At 36.3% G+C, this 15,057-nt stretch overlaps 1 protein-coding gene across 1 annotated transcript in view; it reads right to left on the bottom strand.

Annotated features, from left to right (window-relative positions):
• Positions 1-15,057, bottom strand: part of LTA4H (leukotriene A4 hydrolase) — a 46,415-nt gene that overhangs the window by 10,795 nt on the left and 20,563 nt on the right. The window contains exons 5-14 of the mRNA XM_017643443.3: positions 14,206-14,310; positions 13,272-13,324; positions 10,859-10,931; positions 10,470-10,610; positions 9,601-9,624; positions 9,036-9,106; positions 8,470-8,581; positions 1,648-1,792; positions 690-793; positions 192-262 (exon numbers count right to left, since the gene is read on the bottom strand). Coding sequence (XP_017498932.1) covers positions 192-262; positions 690-793; positions 1,648-1,792; positions 8,470-8,581; positions 9,036-9,106; positions 9,601-9,624; positions 10,470-10,610; positions 10,859-10,931; positions 13,272-13,324; positions 14,206-14,310 — 899 coding nt within the window. The remainder of the gene's footprint in view (positions 1-191; positions 263-689; positions 794-1,647; positions 1,793-8,469; positions 8,582-9,035; positions 9,107-9,600; positions 9,625-10,469; positions 10,611-10,858; positions 10,932-13,271; positions 13,325-14,205; positions 14,311-15,057) is intronic.

Genomic DNA, 15,057 nt, shown 5'->3' on the forward strand with positions numbered 1-15,057 from the left:
TGGAATGAACTGAAAAAATTTATAGTATCATGGGAATTACTCTTTGACTTCAGGATTAAGGTTCATCTAAGAAGTCTACTCTCATCACTAACTAGTAACAGCTTAAGGGAGGCATAAAACCCTTTCAGCTATTTTGAGGAACTCTAGGCATTAGGAGGACTGAGAAGGAAATCATTAATGTAAGTACTGACTTGAGGTCTACCGGGGGCAGTCCAGGAGAGTAGAGCCAGGCATTCCAGTCAACCTGATTGAGAATATCAACCTGTGAACAGTAAAAGCACCCAGTTTGCTACAGAACAACCTTTTTTTTGGGGAAAAAAATCTGAAATAGACTTCTGGTCCTCAAATCTGTAATTTTGTCTACACTGACATGTTGAGACAATTTCTAAGTCTCTTTGCAAAAATAAAATTGTATTAATTTGTAGTGTTCTATTTAATAATTAAAATAGAAAAATTAAGTACATACAAAAATAAATTTCTGGAACACACTAATGATCTCTCTGAAATAGGAATATCCTACACATTAGTTCATGTTGTTGAGATCACATTTTAAATAGAAAATATAATGAAAGGTTGAATCTTAAACTCTAAACCATTACTACCCTTAAGGAATTCAAATCAGCCTACCAAATAGCCATTAAATAAAGATGTATTTGGCATGAAAAATAAGAAAGCTTCTGAAGGCCAACCTTATCTTTAAAGTGGGAATACAGGAAATCCTTCCAGTCATCAGTGGTTATGCTCTTATAGGAAAATTTCTCAACATAGGCCTTCAGGAATCCTAGGAAAACCTCTAAGAGTTGAAAAAAAAAAAAAAAAAGGAAAGGAAAGAAAAAAGAGAAGTAACGGTAATGATTTAACTTTTTCTTGGTGCTTGCCATTGTACTACTAACCATGAAAATAAAGAACTTTCAGAGATTAGGGAAACCAGTGAGTGTGTTAAGAGTGAAAGAATGTTTAAAAAAAAGGGCAAGACACTAGTTAGGCTTTGAAGAATATATGTAATTTGGTGGAAGGAGAAAATAAATCCTATTTACAGGTAAGGGGATGACACAATGAAGTGACACAATGCAGACACAGAAAAGGAATCTACAACACAAGTTCTGAAAGCAAGGACCCTAGTGTGACTATTAAGCAGGAAAGTAAGATTTGCAGGCAGAATGGGTACAGGTGTGGGAGGGCTTTCAAAGTCAGAAAAGAACACCTAAACACCTACCAACAAAGGCAGGTTATAAAAACTCATGTACATCCATATAATGAAATGCTGTGATGGCAATGAAAAACATAAGATAGATTTATTTGTAAGTTCTGACATAGGCTATCTGAAATACTGCAGGATTAAAAAAAACATGTAGAATAAATACATAGTATATACCTCACAACTTTCAATGAGTACATACTATTTTCCTCATTTTTAAAATACTCATGAATTTTTTTTAAGTGAAGCAGAACAATTTACAACTCAGCAGTTAGTCAAAGTATTAAGTAGAGAGGTAACATTAGAAAAATGATACAGATTTCTTGAACAGCTACAGAGAGAATGAACTATGAACTGGAAGAATTAAATGGAGTAAAAGCAACAGTTAAAAATTCTCTCTTATTTTTAACATTACCCTAAAAAAAAATCAGAAAATGCCAAGTACTTGCCTGGTCCTCCAAGAAGTTGTTCAAGGTAAAAGAGTAAAGCAAAGCCCTTTTCATAGGGAACTGAAGAATATGCTATGTCAGGGTCTACATTTGTCAGATCAACCACAAGTTTGGTGAAAGGATGTGTATCCCCAAAAGTCTTCATCTGCAAACACAGCATTAGATGAATGTTCAAGTATATAGACTGATTACCAGCAAACAAGTTAATAAGGAAGTATTCACCCAGGGCATAACTCTAGGGGAGTCTAGAACATAACCTGAGAGACTAGAAATTGCAGGACATGTTAGAATAAATTTCTGGAATGGCTACTTGTGTAATGCTTTGTGATATCTCTTGCTCAAGACAGGCTTTATTCTTTTTATTTTTATTTTTTATTAAGGTATCACTGATACACAATCTTACGAAGGGTTCACATGAGCAACATTGTGGTCACAACATTCACCCATATTATCAAGTCTGCTGGGCACCCCATTGCAGTCACTGTCCATCAGCACAGTAAGATGCTATAGAATCACTACTTGTCTTCTCCATGCTTTATACTGCCTTCCCCAGGACCCACCCAGATTATGTGTGCTAATCATAATAAGAGTAGGCTTTATTCTTGTGAAAGACTAGAAAAATGTTTCAAACCCTGGTCAGCAAATCCAGCTTTCTGGATATAGCACTTCAAAATGACATAAATCTACCAAATAAAATTCAAATTGACTATATTAATTGCATAGCTCAATGAGATCCTATGGTCATGAACATGACCTTACACAGGATAATGATTACCATGTATCAGTACGGTATTATGCCCACATATACTTGATTTTCCATACTATACAAATGACTTTCTTTAGAGGATTAAAAACGGCAGCGTGAGGTGAGACAGAGCCTCCTCCCTAAACCACATATAATACGAAAATATAGTGAATAAAAGTAATCCTAAAGAAGCAACAGGAAGGAAGGCTGCACCAGACTGCATACACCTGGAGAAAGGAGCAGGCCTCACGGAACAGGGTAACATACCAAAGCATGATCTGGTGGGACCCAAGCCCTTCTCCAACCCCAGCTCACTGGTGGGAGGAAGAGAAATGGAGCAGGGAGTGGGTGGAAGCCTTGGACTTCTGAACACCCAGCCCTGGAGATCTGCTCTGGGAGCACGAAACTACATTGCATGGTGCTCTGGAGATCAGTGGGGTTGGAAAGCTAAGACAGGCGAAATACTTGGAGAGACTGAGATTCCAGCTACTTGTGGAAAATAGGGATCCACATCCAGCTGCTTTGAGACAAAAGAAAGGCAGGCAGTCTGAGAAACTTCCTAACAGCAAGAGGGCTGCTAAAGGGGCAAGAATTGCATAGAGCTTGATGCTCAGGAGAAAGAACCGGTGGACAAAATTGTTCAGGCACACTCTGCCTAACAGGTTGGGAACTTTTAGGAGATTCAGGCACTCCATCCTCCTGGCTGGTTACACAGCTCCGAGGCCCCCCACTGTGATATGCAGCCTGCTGCGCCTTCCTCCTGTCCGGCACCGACTTCCAAACCGGCCGCTCCCTACCCTGGCATCAGGACAGCCAGAAGGAGGCCTCACCTAGGGCAGCTACAAACTCAAAGTAAAGAACCTTACACCTGTGTGCTAGACCACTGGTTGGAGACATGTACAGCAGCCAGGAGGCAGGTAAAAGCTCTTTCCTCCCCACAGGAACCAGCACCGCTCCCCTGTGACCAGCGACATTGCTCTAGGGTCTGAGCAGCTCCAGAGACTAGAGCCTCTGGGAAGTAGAGGGCGCCACATGTGTTTCACACAAATATGAAACATTAAAGGAAACTGGTTCAAACCAAAATCCCACAAAAACCAGAGAAAGAACCAAATGAAACTGAATGCATCAATCTTCCTGAAAGAGATTTCAAAATCAAAATAATAAACATGCTCATGAAGATACAGAAAAATATTCAAGAACTCAGGATAGAATTCAGGACCAAGATTCAATCATAAGGAATGCAGTATCTGAAATGACACATTCAATGGAGGGATATAAAAGCAGATTAAATGTAGTAGAAGAGACGGTAAAAGGAAGAGAAATTAGACAACAGGAATACAAAGAAGCTGAGGTAGAGATAGAAAAAAAGGATCTTTAGGAATGAAAGAATATTGAGAAAACTGTGTGACCAATCCAAAAGGAACAATATTCGTGTAAAAGGGGTACCAGAAGAAGAAGAGAGAGAAAAAGGGATAGAAAGTCTCTTTGAGGAGGTAATTGCTGAAAACTTCCCCAGTCTGGGGAAGGAGATAGTCTCTCAGGCCATGGAGGTGCACACATCTCCCAACACAAGGGACCCAAGGAAGACAACACCAAGACTATAATAATTAAAATGGCAAAGATCAGGATAAGGACAGAATATTAAAAGCGGCCAGAGACAAAAAGGAAAACACATGAGGCTATCATCAGACTTCTCAACATAAATATTACAGGACAGAAGGGAGTGGCATGATATATTTAATGCAATGAAACAGAAGGGTCTCCAACCAAGAATACTCTACCCAGCAAGATGATCATTTAAATTTGAAGGCAGGATTAAACAATTTCCAGATAAGCAAAAACTGAGAGACTTTACCTCCCACAAAAAACCTCTACAGTGTATTTTGGAGTGACTGCTATAGATGGAAGTGTTAAGACTAAAAAGCTATCATCAGAAGAAATAAAACCACAGTAAAGAAAGTAGAACAATTAATTACTATGCAGTTGTAAAATCAAATCAATTATCCCCAAAGTTAGTCAAGGGGTAGACAAAGAGTACAGAATATGATACCTAATATATAAAGAATGGAGGAGGAAGAAAAAGGAGGGAAAAAAAAAAGAACCTTTAGATTGTGTTTGTAACAGCATAGTAAGTGAGTTAAATTAGACTTAGATAGTAAGGAAATTACCCTTGAACCTTTGGTGACCATGAATCTAAAGCCTACAATGGCAGTAAGTACATACCTATTGATAATCACCCAACAAATACAAACAGAATTGAAGGGAGAAATAGAATGCAATGCATTCATTTTGGGAGACTTCAACACACCACTCATTCCAAAGGACAGATCAATCAGACAGAAAATAAGCAAGGAGACAAAGGCACTGAACAGCACATTAGAACAGTTAGACCAGCAGACATCTACAGAACACTCCACCCAAAAGCAGCAGTATACACATTCTTCTCAATTGCATATGGAACATTTTCAAGAACAGATCATATATTAGGCCACAAAAAGAGCCTCAGTAAATTTAAAAAGATTGAAATTGTACCAACCAGTTTCTCAAACCACAAAGGTATGAAACTAGAAATAAATTACACAAAGAAAATGAAAAAGCCCAAAAACACATGGAGGTTTCACAACTTGCTCCTAAATAATCAATGGATCAATGTCCAAATAAAAACAGAGATCAAGCAATATATGGAGACAAAAGACAACAATAATTCAACACTGCAAATTCTGTAGGATGCAGTGAAGGCCATGCTATTGCAATATAGGCCTACCTCAGGAAAGAAAAACAATCCCATATCAACAGTCTAAACTCACAATTAATGAAAACAGAAAAAGAAGAACAAATGAGGCCCAAAGTCAGTAGAAGGAAGGACATAATAAATATTAGAGCATAAAGAAATAAAATTGAGTAGAATAAAACAGTAGAAAGAATCAATGAAAGCAAGAGCTGGATCTTTAAGAAAATTAACAAAATAGATAAACCCCTAGCCAGACTTATCAAGAAAAAAAGAGAGTCTACACACATAAACAGAATCAGAAATGAGAAAGGAAAAATCACTACGGACACCACAGAAATACAAAGAATTATTAGAGAATATTATGAAAAACTATATGCTAACAAACTGGATAACCTAGAAGAAATGGACAACTTTCTAGAAAAATACAATCTTCCAAGGCTGACCCAGGAAGAAACAAATCATACAGACCAATTATCAGCAACAAAACTGAATTGGTAATCAAAAAACTACGTAAGAACATGAACCAGATAGCTTCACTGCTGAATTTTACCAAACATTTAGTGAAGATGTAATACCCATCTTCCTTATAGTTTTCCAAAAAGTAGAAGGGGAAGGAATACTTCCAAACTCATTCTATGAGGCCAGCATCACTCTAATACCAAAATCAGGCAAAGACATCATCACAAAAAAAGAAAATTACAGACCAATATCCCTGATAAACACAGATACAAAAATACTCAACAAAATATTAGCAAACCAAATTCAAAAATACATCAAAAAGATCATCCATCATGATCAAGTAGGATTTATTCCAGGGATGCAAGGATAGTACAACATTTGAAAATCCATAAACATCATCCACCACATAAACAAAAAAGGACAAAAATCATATGATCATCTCCATAGATGCTGAAAAAGCATTTGACAAAATTCAACATCCATCATGATAAAAACTCTCAACAAAATGGGTTTAGAGGGCAAGTACGTCAACATAATAAAGTCCATATATGACAAACCCACCGTAAACACCATACTTAACAGCGAGAAGCTGAAAGCTTTTCCTTTAAGATAGGGAACAAGACAAGGGTGCCCACTCTCACCATTTTAATTCAACATAGTTCTGGAGGTCCTAGGCATGGCAATCAGACAACACAAAGAGATAAAAGGCATCCAGATTGGCAAGGAAGAAGTGAAACTGTCCCTGTTTGCAGATGACATGATATTGTACATAAAAAACCCTAAAGAATCCACTCCAAAACTACTAGATCTAATATCTGAATTCAGCAAAGCTGCAGAATACAAAATTAATGCACAGAAATCTGTTGCATTTCTATACACTAATGATGAACTAGCAGAAAGAAATTAGGAAAACAATACCATTCACAATTGCATCAAAAAGAATAAAATACCTAGGAATAAACTTATCGAAGGAAGTGAAAGACTTATATACTGAAAACTACAGGACACTCATGAGAGAAATTAAAGAAGATACCAAAAGTGGAAATACATCCTGTGCTCATGAATAGGAAGAATTAATATTGTCAAAATGGCCATCCTGCCTAAAGCAATCTACAGATTCAATGCAATCCCTATCAAAATACCAACAGCATTCTTCACTGAACTAGAAGAAATGTTCTAAAATTCATATGGAACCACAAAAGACCCCGAATAGCCATAGCAATTCTGAGAAGGAAAAATAAAGCTGGGGGGATTATGCTCCCCAACTTCAAGCTCTACTACAAAGCCACAGTAATCAAGACAATTTGGTACTGTCCCAAGAACAGACCCATAGACCAATGGAACAGACTAGAGAGCCCAGAAATAAACCTAAGCATATATGGTCAATTAACATATGATAAAGGAGCCATGGATATACAATGGGGAAATGACAGCCTCTTCAACAACTTGTGTTGGAAAAACTGACAGCTACATGCAAGAGAATGAAACTGGATTATTGTCTAACCCCATACACAAAAGTAAAGTCAAAATGGATCAAAGACCTGAATGTAAGTAATGAAACCATAAAACTCTTAGAAGACAACATAGGCAAAAATCTCTTGAATATAAACATGAGCAACTTTTTCCTAAATACATCCCCTCAGGCAAGGGAAACAAAAGCAAAAATGAACAAGTCGGACTCTATCAAGCTAAAAAGCTTCTATTCAGCAAAGGACACCATCAGCATTAAAAAAAGGCATCCTACAGTATGGGAGAATATATTTTTAAACAACTTATCCCACAAGGGGTTAACATCCAAAATGTATAAAGAACTCACATGCCTCAACACACAAAAAGCAAATAACCTGATTAGAAAATGGGAATTTCTCCAAAGAAGAAATTCAGATGGCCAACAGGCACATGAAAAGATGCTCCACATTGCTAATTATCAGTGAAATGCAAATTAAAACCACAGTGAGATATCACCTCACACCAGTTAGGATGCCCAACATCCAAAAGACTAGGAACAACAAATGCTGGCGAGGATGCGGAGTAAGGGGAACCCTCCTACACTGCTGGTGGGGATGTAAACCAGTTCAATCATTGTGAAAAGCAATAGGGAGGTTCCTCAAAAAACTAAAAATAGAAATACCATTTGACCCAAGAATTCCACTCCTAGGAATTTACCCAAAGAGAACAAGATCCCAGATTCAAAAAGACAGATGCACCCCTATGTTTATCACAGCACTATTTACAATAGCCAAGATATGGGAGAACCTAAGTGCCCATCAGTAGATGAATGGATAAAGATGATGTGGTACATGTACACATGGAATATCATTCAGCGTAAGAAGAAAACAAATCCTACCATTTGCAACAGCATGAATGGAGCTGGAGGGTGTTATGTTCAGTGAAATAAGCCAGACAGAGCAAGACAAGTACCAAATGATTTCCCTCATTTGTGGAGTATAATGATGAAGTAAAACTGGAGGAACAAAACAGCAGCAGACTCACAGACTCCAAGAATGGACTAGTGGTTACCAAAGGTGAAGGGTGCAGGAGGGTGGGAAAAGGGGATTGAGGGGTATCATGATTAGTTCACATGGTGTGTGTGGGGGGTCATGGTGAAGTCAGTGTAGCACAGAGAAGACAAATAGTGACTATATGGGATCTTACTACACTGATGGACTCTGACTGCAATGGGGTATGGGGGGGACTCGATAATATGGGTGAATGTAGCAACCACATTGTTTTTCTTGTGTAACCCTCATAGGAATGTGTATCAATGATACCTTAAGAAAAAGAAAATGACTTTCTTGTTGCTACTTAGTGAAGATGCTTTACAAACTGAATTTTTCAATACCTATACAATTATGGACAAATCCTTTTAAAAGTATAACTCATTTACCGAATTCTGTAGCTCTCCCCATCCTCCTAGAGCATGAAAGTGTCTGAACTTTTCACCAAACAGTCGCCCACAAATGTGGCGTTCCAGGTACACAGTATGTCCTTCATTTAACCTGAAAACAAATAAAAATACTAAAACTGAGAGGAAATGGCATTTTAATCACCAAGATTTTCCTTTTGGGCTTTTCTATAGAGTAAAACAATTATAAAGCATGACCACTACAGTCTAAGTAGACACCTCTGTGTCTTCTCTGCATTCAATTCAGAATAAAGGGAAGCCCAGCTCTGCAGATGACAGCAGGGAAAAGTAAGCCATGGTTCTAGTTTTATGTGTCCATGTATTAAAATGTGACCATACCAGCAACAAAGTAACAGTCATAAGCTGAAAACTCCTACCTAATACTGAGACAAACATTACAGTATTAAAAAAAGAAAAAACCCTCTCTTCCAAAGAAGTACTAATAAAGAAAAAAAGATGTATACACAAAGCAATTCAGAGTGGTGGGAGGCAGGGAAAAAAATTAGTAACAAGAACCAAGAAATAAATAATAATTAAAAAAACCTTACCAAAAGTGATCCCAAGTTTTGTTGGTCACTAGATTTCCTGTCCAACTATGAGATATTTCATGTGCAATAACCTAAAGGAAACAATGGAAGTGATTAGTAGTAAAATTGATTACTTTCATCTAAAATAATCATTATGTAACATTCTAGTTATTTGAATTCTATGCTGTTTAACATTTTTAAACATTAACTAGACATTCAGGGAATTAGTTCAGAAAAAAAATCAGAATTTAGCCAAAGACAAAGTATAGCATAGAATTTTATAATTCTCCAAATAAAATTATTTAGAATATATTACATGGATACATCACTTCATTATAAAATATTTCACAGGCATGTGAAGAGATCACACCATTAAATGTTCTTAAATCTGTTAAATTGTTAGTGTAATAATGTCTTGCAATAAGAATCCCAAGTTATCTTTTATATCTCTAACATAACACAAAGGATATTTAAGTCAGTTGACTTAATATTTATTGAGGGTAAGATATTAAATTTTATAATTTATGATCATAATAATCATAATTTTATAAATTTATAATACATTTGATAATAAATTTTAACTTACATTCGAGAGTGACTTGTCACCTGCCTAAGAAAGAAGAAAACTGCCTTAGAATTTCAGTAATCAAATTATACACTATATTTAAAAGACCACTTATATCAAAACGTAGTGTTCTGGCATTAATGGTCCACTATATTTCTACTACAGCACTCCAAAGAGTAACATGTACTGAGAAAATAAAACAAAAGACTGCAGGACTAAAGCATAATTTTTTCTGTCCCTAATGTTGGGTATTTTTCCACTACTAGGAGGCTGTATACTTGTCTTTAATTTACTTCCAGGAAACATTTCTCCTACTTCTATTTTTACATCTGCTCTTATTTGCCCTTATATACTTTTATTTTTCCTTTATTACCCACAGTGTATTTAAGAAAAGTTTGTAGTGTCCTATGTTTCGTATGGTGTTTTATTTATTTAGTTGCTAATCCATTACTCACTTGGTTTTAGGAAGGATTTAAGTAAGGTACCTTACAAAAGCATATCAAATACAGCTCTGTACTTTGGCCTAATCCTTTCCTATACATGGTAAACTTGAGTCCCTTTCTTTTTTTTTTTTTAACCAGTACCTATCTGCCACGTGTAAATGATACAGTTTCTTTGGACACGTAATTCATCAATCATCGTTTTCCACCACCCCTTCCCCCACAACATTCCAAAACATCTCAAACATAATATTCTTTTCTCCCAAAAGGCCAAATTATTTTCTTTTGAAAAATGAGATGATAATAATAACCACAATGAGCAATATAATCAGACCAGGGTTATATAAATAAAATACTTAAAAAAAATATTATTATGGAGCTAAGGTTCTTCATACCTAGGTTTATGTTTGAGGAGAACTCAATTTCAAATGAAGAAATATTTACACTTACCAGCAGAGTAGGAGTTACAAAAGTGAGGCAAGGATTTTCCATGCCACCGTAAGGGAAGGATGGCGGCAGGACCAGTAGGTCATACTGCCCCCATACGTATGGGCCTCCCAGATCTTCTGCAATTTTAAGCATAGATTCAGTCTGGAAAATTAAAGCATATATATTTATATGTATTAATCATTATCATAATATATTTTTTAAAAGTATATATTGCTTTCTATGAAGGCTTTGGGTTAATGATGCTTATTTGAAATGATATAAAGTATCAACTATAAATTTATATAAAATTTATTTTTCTACCCCATTACTTAAAACCATCACATTTCATACTAAAAATCTTAAATCTGTTGTCTGCCACATTTATTAAATAAAGTAACTATATGACCAACCTCAGAAAATTCATAAGCAGATTTTTCCACCTGCTCTTTCTCAGACCATACTAATGTTCTCGGGCCAATCTGCCTGCAAAATTAAAAAAGTTTAATAAAAACAAAACTCAAGGCAAATTATTCATTTGGTTCTAGGAAAATTTAAAGTACTGTACACAAATCCTTACTGTGGGAGTGTTATCTTCCAGGTGCTTATGGGAACAAGGTGAGGTTAAATGGCTTCTCTGAGATACAGACCTGCTATTGCATATGCAGCAATAAATATGCAGCTCTCTAAGGAGGCACAGTCTGGGTCAAATGAAAACTGAGACTACAGTGCCCCAAGGTTAGCTATGAGCTCTGGCAAGACCTCTGGAGATCCAGTTTCCTCCCTCAATCTCACACTATAGAACCCAGTCATGGCTCAGTAAGAGATTATTCTAGAACAGGGATGGATACAAACTTTGTTATATACTTAAAGGTTGAACACTCAAATAAGAAGACACAACTAGAAAAAGGAGGAAATCCTGTCACATGCTACAACATGGATGAGCCCTGAGGACATGTGCTAAGTGAAATAAGCCAGTCACAAAAGGACAAATACTTTATGATTCCATGTATGAGATATCTAAGGTGGTCAAATTCATAGAATCAGAAAGTAGAATGGTAGTTATTAGGGGCTGGAGGAAGGCGGACATGCGATTTGTTGTTTAAAGGATATAGCATTTCAGTTCTTTAAGATGCGAAAGTTCTGGAGATCTGTTTTACAGCAAAGTGAATTCTACTTAACACTATTGACTCCTGAACTGTACATTTAAAAATGGTTAAGATGGCAAATTTTGGGGTTTCTTTTAATGACAATTAAAAAAAAGGAAAAAGAAATAGAACTATGTATCATTTGTATAGGGCTAGAACTCAAAAATATTTTTTCTCTTAGGTTTCATCTTAAAAACTTATAGTTAAACTAAACCCCAAACAAGACCTTGCCATGGTATCCTGCCCCAGAGAGGCAGTGGACTCTAATAAAACAATGCCTCTCAAACTTTAATGTGCATAGAAATTATCTGGAGAGCTTGTTCAAACACAAATTTTGACTTAATAGGTCTGGAATAGTACCCGAGAATTTGCATTTCTAAACAGCTCCCAGGTGGTGCCAAAGCTACTGTTGCTTAGACCACACTAAGTAGAAATGGTAACCAGTGTATCCAGCATAAATTTAATGAGCCACAAATGCAAGCCACATATGTAATTTTAAATTGTCTAGTAGCCACATTAAAAAAAAAAGCAAAAGGAAGCAGAAGAAATTTTCCTTATTTTTAAATCCAATATATTCCAAAATATTATCATTTCAACATGAAATCAACATCAAAGATTATTAATGTACTTCATACTATTTTTTTCATGCTAAGTCTTTAGAAATCCAGTGTGTATTTCACCTGAAGCTGTGTGTGCCTGCTGGACAGGGCAGATCATCGCTGAGTGGACTCTGAAGCCAGATGGCCTAGATAGGGTCCTGGCTCTGACATTTCCTGGCTGTGTAACTCTCAGCCAGTTACTGAAACTCACTGGGCATCAGTTTCTTTACTGGTAAAATGAGAAAAAATAATTCTGCCTAGCCCCCAGAGTCCTAAAGACTCCATGGGACAAAGCACTGGTGACGGCGTGTGACAAAGCCTTCCGGTGTCAACTCTGTGGCAGTCCAAGTAACCACGTAGTCAGGTAGGGCCATCTGCAGACAAGGAGCTTTACATGCGTTAGCTCTGTTAATCCTCACCAAAATCCTTTGACATTAATTTCTACTTTTTAGATGAAAATAAAACTCATGATGAGTTGCCCAGGGGCTTAGATAGTAACTGCTGGTGCCAGAATTGGAATTTTTGTTCATCTGACTTCTTGTTCATGGCCATGTTTCTGGCAATTTAAAGAATGTGATTACTATAGACATTCTTAATTTTCAGTTGTTTAGAAATAAGAACAAGCAAAAAATAAGAAAGGGCACTCCAACTATTGTAAAATTTTAATGAAACATCTTACATTTGTATAATATTTATAGGCTTCCAAGTGCTTGAAAATATTTTATCTCATTTGTTTCACACAACTACCCTGACGCAAGAAAGGGATACATAATTTCAAGGATGAGGAAATGCAGGTTATAAGAAGCAACTTGTTCAAACTTTTATTAGAATCCAGATATCTAACCAAAGGTCAGGGCATGCTCATTCTGTAATACTTGGGAAACCTAAGCAGTTACTGGTAAAGACTGTTAAATTTAAAATTGTTACTTAACACTTTATAATTGGATTTGAATTTTTCTAGTGCTGTCAGCTTGATATCTTGAGAAATACATAAATGACCTAACAATTACACCTGACAGAGGTTCAAGATGCCTAAGGTTTAATTTTTTCATAAACCTCAAAATTGTTCAAAAGCTCACCTGCTTTCTAAAGCTCCAACAACTAAAGCAATCAAGTAGCAGGGGATCGGAACCTAAAGGGGAGAACAAAACATACACCAGGTGCTTCAGTCAGTGTTTAAAGATGTTAGAGTGAGACAATTTGTGTTTAAAAGTAAGCAAATTCCCTTTCAAAATCTCCAACATTAGAATAGTATGGATTACTTTATTTTTAAGCTTCTTAAATAGTTCTCATTTTTAGGGGGTCAAACAGTTCAAAACTATAATGTAGAACATTTCAAAATGTCAATTTCCCTTTTATTCCATTAGGAAGGAAAGCTGAAATGTTAAAACCTGATTGCACATAGTATTACAAGGTACATTTTAAGCATTTCTCAAAAGTTAGCCTGCAAGAAAGCAACTGTGCTTTTAGGTTCTTTGGTCTATTCTCATGATTTTTTTTTTAATTCCCATTTTGAAACCACTGCTGGTATATTTGATACACACACACACACATACAGACAGTTCTTGGAAGGTCAAAGATACAAGTTAAATTACCAGCTACATAGGAATTTTGGTGACTATAACTGAGTGCTCTTTTGGTCTAAGACAGCATTTCCATTTGCACACACTCAACAACCACAAGTGGCACGCTGGCCCCTATTAGGGCAGGCGAAAGTGTGACTTAAAGGAACAGGAAACCTGTTACTGTCTAGAATGAGGGAAAATGGGATCAGGTGCACCCACTACTGTCCCTATCCAGCAACCTCTTTCTTCAATACAACACCTTAAGTAGTACAAAATATTTTAAAAGCAAAAAAGAAAAAGAAGCAAAGGAAACAAAATAACATAAGCTGCTCTCTAATTCTGAAATTCTCAATTTCTAAATTCAAGAGCAATTTTGCTGTCTCAATGGGTAAAAGCTATTTGTAGCTCATCACCAACTAACACAAAAATTTTGACCCCAAGATCTTACTTTCTGGCTGAATCTGTATATTTTCCTTCTCGAGTCTTCTGGGTCAGGTGCTTCTCCATCACGAATGGCACTCATAAGTGCCACCAGTTCTTTAGGGACAGACACCTAATCAAGAACAAAAGTCATTTCCAGTTATTAATAAGAGGTTTTATATACCTTAAACTACATATGTAAAATAACTTTTTTCCCCTTGACAGTATATATAATAGACTATGAACCCAATAAGTTCATATGTATCAGTTTTATAAAGAGAATTAGCAATATGTAAAATGCTTCTTTAAACATGAATGTGGAATAACTATCCATTCATCCATCCATATTAATGGCATCTGGTAGAAACTAGATTAAAATCCAGCTCTGCCACTTACTAACTGCATGGACTTGGGCCAGCAACTTCCTTGAGCCTCAGTTTCTCCATTAAACAAGGGTAATACCTCATATGATTACTGCAATGATAAATGACACAGAAGAACCACCCAGTATCATGCCTGGTAATGGTAGCTACCACTTCTTCTCCCCTCCACACCTGCAAAACAGACTAAAAAGGATGCTATACTCACTTTAGGACAGAGAATACAGTTTTGAACAATTTTGTTTAAGACATAAACTTGGAGTTACAAACAGAAGCACTTTTTAAGGATCATAATTGTGAGAAACTCAAATTTGTTGCCAAGAATTGTGAAGTAATTTTTTAGGGAAATTTGTATGGAAAAAGATCCTTATGAGGCAAACTATATGGTCACTTAAATGTGTGCCCTAGGTCCATCATTCTGAAAATTTTATTTCTAATGAATGCCAGAATCAAGGACTATTCTGAGTATTAATTATCTAGCAAGCATACATCCCAACAAG

The sequence above is a fragment of the Manis javanica genome, chromosome 10 (assembly GCF_040802235.1).
Source record: "Manis javanica isolate MJ-LG chromosome 10, MJ_LKY, whole genome shotgun sequence".
NCBI classification, from domain to species: domain Eukaryota; kingdom Metazoa; phylum Chordata; class Mammalia; order Pholidota; family Manidae; genus Manis; species Manis javanica.